Source organism: Phytophthora parasitica (genome assembly GCF_000247585.1).
Source record: "Phytophthora parasitica INRA-310 unplaced genomic scaffold supercont2.4, whole genome shotgun sequence".
Lineage (NCBI taxonomy): Eukaryota > Oomycota > Peronosporomycetes > Peronosporales > Peronosporaceae > Phytophthora > Phytophthora nicotianae.
In genome coordinates this window covers 728,599-733,004 of record NW_008648990.1, presented here as the reverse complement: position 1 = coordinate 733,004, position 4,406 = coordinate 728,599, and the positions used below count along the sequence as shown (strand labels likewise).

At 46.3% G+C, this 4,406-nt stretch overlaps 2 protein-coding genes across 2 annotated transcripts; both read left to right on the top strand.

The window, feature by feature from the left end:
• Positions 1–304: 304 nt before the first annotated feature.
• PPTG_03190 (hypothetical protein) lies at positions 305–2,605 on the top strand (the record flags this gene model as incomplete). The annotated part of the gene is made up of 1 exon (XM_008895868.1): positions 305–2,605. The coding sequence occupies one exon, from the start codon at positions 305–307 to the stop codon at positions 2,336–2,338; it is 2,034 nt and encodes a 677-aa protein (XP_008894116.1). The 3' UTR covers positions 2,339–2,605.
• Positions 2,606–3,661: 1,056 nt separating this feature from the next.
• On the top strand, positions 3,662–4,019 carry PPTG_21234 (hypothetical protein; the record flags this gene model as incomplete). The annotated part of the gene is made up of 2 exons (XM_008896487.1): positions 3,662–3,807; positions 3,893–4,019. The coding sequence occupies 2 exons, from the start codon at positions 3,662–3,664 to the stop codon at positions 4,017–4,019; spliced, it is 273 nt and encodes a 90-aa protein (XP_008894735.1).
• Positions 4,020–4,406: the final 387 nt, after the last annotated feature.

Sequence of the window (4,406 nt, the reverse complement as noted above, 5' to 3'; positions counted from 1 at the left end):
TTTTTTTCACAGCTGCTCGCAGCTTTGAATCCGATGATTTTAATGAAGGCTGGATACATCAAATTTTGCAGTCACGAACCGTAAACATATTCAAACTACACTTGAAGTAGTGAAAAAAGAAAGGATTTTCGTCAAACAATTTGCGTGGGATCATGTAGTCCGTATATTAGCAGCACTAGATACATAATACTCAGCATATGCGACAAGCAAAGCTGAGGTAGTTAACAGCTGTAATTGGCGCTTGTGTGCACAGTAGTGCGCATTGTTAAACCTTTTGTCATTGTGCGACTTACATCTCCGAGCGATGGGCCTCCTCTACCTAGTTGGCTTGGCTTCCTTAGCCGCCATCACTTCTACTGACGCCAATTCGCCTATTGTAACCTCGAGCGTACAGTCCCCTAAAGTTTCCAATTGGTCATCTAGTACGTCTGTTGTCTCCACGACGAGATTCTTGAGAACTAGCGACACCGACGATGAAGAAAGCGAAGAGAGGGCGGGACTCTCCGTACCTGCCTCTGAAAAGCTCAAATCCTGGTTCATGTCTTCGAATGTAAACCCACGACAGCTTCAGAAGTGGCTGAATGAAGGGAAATCAGGAGAAACGGTGTTCACGCGCATGCACCTTACCAACGTCGGCTCTTTGTTGTTCTACGATCCCCAGTTTAAGACCTGGCTCCAATACGTCGACGATCTAAATGCCAAAACCTATCAGAAAAGAACGCCAGCGATATCGGTACTGACAACTCAGTACGGCGACGATGCGCTATACAAGATGATTGTAGACGCTAAAATGATCCCGCGGATGAAGGAACTCGCCTCGAAATTGCAAGCTGATCAAATGGATCACTGGGTGGCTGTTGCAAAAGATCCCGATGAGGTCTTCCATTTGTTCAAGCTTGACAAGCTCGGTAAAACACGGATGAAATTATTCAGCAGCCCAGAATTCGCAGCTTGGGCTAAGTACATGGACGATTTGAGCATGAATAACCCCGAGAAAGCGAGGCCCATGATCTCGACGCTGCGGCAACACTATAGAGACGTCGATTTACTTACAATGGCCGAGTCGGTGAAGAGCGTGGAAGCGACCAAAAGTATCGCTACAAGGCTGGAGACTGAAGTGATCAAGGACTGGGCAGTCAGCCGTAAAACACCGGACAAAGCGCTGAGAGACCTTGACCTTGACAATGCTGATACACTTTTGAAAGATCCACTGTTCAACTTTTGGGCCAAGTACGTAGATGTTTACAATGCGAGATACCCAGAAGAGAAAATGACAATGATCAAGACGCTGACGCAGAAATTTGACGATAATAACGTGGCGAAGATGATTAACGCAGCGAAGGCGAACGATGCCACAAAGGATATCGCAGCGAAACTAGAAATGGCGCAGCTCCAGATGTGGCTACACGACCGGAGGTCAGTCGACGATGTGTTGGTACGGCTGTGGATTCACACAACAGAGAATGACTTCCTTGGCAATCCACTGCTTAACACGTGGGTCGCATACATGAATACTGTCATCACTGAAAATCCCACCAAGGTATCTTCTATATTCTCAGTATTGGAGACTCGCTATAGTGACAAGGCTCTGCTCCAAATTCTCGAAGTAGCGAAGGGGTTTCCCAGCATGAAGAACACTGCAACTAAGATGCAGAAGAAGAAGATCCAAGCAATTTTTGCCAGGTGGGAATTACCCAGTAAGGCGTTCGGTCTTCTAGGGCTTGACCGTATCGGGGATAACATTCTCAGCACTCCACTATTCCGGAGGTGGATGCATTACGTGGAGGTATTTAACAAGAAGAACCCGGATCGCCAAGAGTCCTGGATTGATCCCATTCGTTTTAACTACGGTTGGTCCGGGGTCGAAGGAGCGATCAAGCAGGCGATGAAGAATCCAAAGTCGGTGAATATCGCGAAACAGGCGGAGAGTGCGTGGCTGGATACATGGCTAGACGCTGCAAAGCCCCCTGAAGATGCGTTTCGCTTCTTGCACCTTGACAACGTATTTGAAAATAGTCTCAGCAGTCCAAAGTTCGCGACGTGGGCCAAGTATCTCGATGACTTCAATAAACGATATTCCGAGCAGAAAACGACAATGATCGATGGACTCAGGGCGAACTACAACGATAGATGGTTACTGCGGATATTTGATGCTGCCAAAAGCGACCTCAACACGGAGAAACTTGCAGCAAATTTGCAGAATGCGCTTGTTGATACATGGCTTGCTGCGAAGAAGAAACCGGCAGATCTTAAACGGATGCTTAATGGCGTGCCGACATCGGATCAAATGATTGAGCGATATGTCAAGAAGTTTGACGCGCTGTTGGAGAATTCATAATAGGGAAAACTTGTCCATTCCCGCGCAGATTTTCTGCAAAAACATCAAAAGGATATTGTTCCTTACAGAAGGAACTTATACTGGGAATACCTTTAGGTATGGACAGACCTCAACAAATTAAATCCACGGTACTGTGTAACTCGCTCGATGTTATCTCACTCAATATTCAGCTGACATCACAATGTAAGCTGAACATTGAGCAAAAGTAGCTTGTTCAAAGCAATTTTTGACAGCGGATAGTTAAGGGCTAACGGGCTTTGGTCGGGAAGTATCGCAGGATTGTTACCCACGCTGTTTTTCCTTTGTAGGCGTGTCGAAGTCTAACCTGCTTGAACTCGCGAGGGCTTAACATCTGCCGTGCGTCCGGCGGGGCATTTCGTAAAACAAAGGAGAGGAGTAACTACTCTGTCGCTACTAAAGGTTCGTTCATACAATCGGTAACGTCACCGAATTAAAACAGTCTAAACTAGTGCGTAAACGCAGGTTATTAAATCTCCAAGAGATAGTACCGTGAGAAAAACTAGCAGAGAGAATTTTTTTTGTGGGATCCGTTCATCATTGCATTTTTTTCTGTCGGTTTGACCCCGTTTTACCGTTACAGATTGAATCGCACCGTGAGCCGTTGAAGTTTGCGAGCTTCGCAGGCATCACTTGCGAAGCAAGCAATGGCACTCAAAGGTCGATCCAAGGCTAACTTAAAGAAAGATTTACTTGTACTAGCCGCAGGATCACCGCACTTACAAGATGGTTTGCAGAGGCAAGTTGAGATTACAAATATTTTTTTTACTGGAACCCAGCATATCTAAAACTACACACTTGATCTATTTAGTCACTACATTTGGAGCTGATTCAGTCCGTGAACAACCTACGAGAAATTATCATTTGGTTGATGAAGAGTCGTTGCATGTCCGTACTCAAGATTTGAAAGAGCTCCTAGGTTTACCCGTGTTGTTGTGGCAGATGATTACCTGTGGTTAATCACTTGGATTTTTGGTTGACTTAAGTACTGGGTAATGATTTGGCTCGAATGAATTCGTATTACGTACGGTAAGCTTTCTTATTAAAACAACATAAGTTTGTTCACATTTTACGGAGGAAGTTATACAACTGAAACACACAAAGGTAAATTAGTAACTCGATGAGCTGAGTTATAAGCTCGTACCTCCTACATAATCGCTATTGGAACGATTCCCGCAGCTCAGATTGCTGCCACAGATCTAAATCTGGGAATCCATCTCAGAATTTAGGAAAGTGACTCCACCCGCAGCGGTAGTCGTAGACACCTGAGACATACATTCACTCTGACTCCGCATTCACAGCACAATGGCCACCGACGGCGGCAGTGGATGCTCCGTGCTCCTGCTTGCGCTGGCCCTCGCCGTGGAAGGCAAGGAACGAAAGAACAAGCGACAATGCGAGCCCAACTATCTCACTAGGTTTATCGGAGATACCGGGGCCGCCAGGCCCCGGTATCTCCGCTCCGAGTGGTTACTCCTCCGACCTCCGCTCCGCTCCTCCAAAAATATCACTTTAGAATCTAAAAGGCATTGATAGCGGGAAACAGGCACGAGATCTGAAAGGACGGAGTCATCGTCTGCATCATGGACTCAGACGAGCGAAGGCGTCTCATCCAAGAAGCAATTTCCCGCTGTACTTTCCCGCCGAGTATAGTGTACCCTGAAGCATCCAACCGGAACGACGACATGGCGCCTTTATCCAAGCTGTTCAGACGACCTTTAGTCGTTTGGGTTCCTGAATGTCTTAATGGAGGCAAGGCAGAGTGCATTTCCCCTAAGTGTCTGTGTACTCCTCGCGTGAAGGAGTATGTGCAACGTACAGTTGGAGCCGTGGATTGCAAGTGTGAACTATTGTACACTCGTTATGAGTGCACTTCGACTGGTACCTGCTTTACTACGGCATCTTCCGGCTATTTAAATAGGCGCGTGGATACTATTGTTCATTTTCCTTTCGTTCTCTCTGTGAAAAGTGGAATATCGAAGGAGTTTATGGAAATTGTACATGATGGGGTGATGTCACCCAACGGACTATCAAGTGCGTTGACATGCAT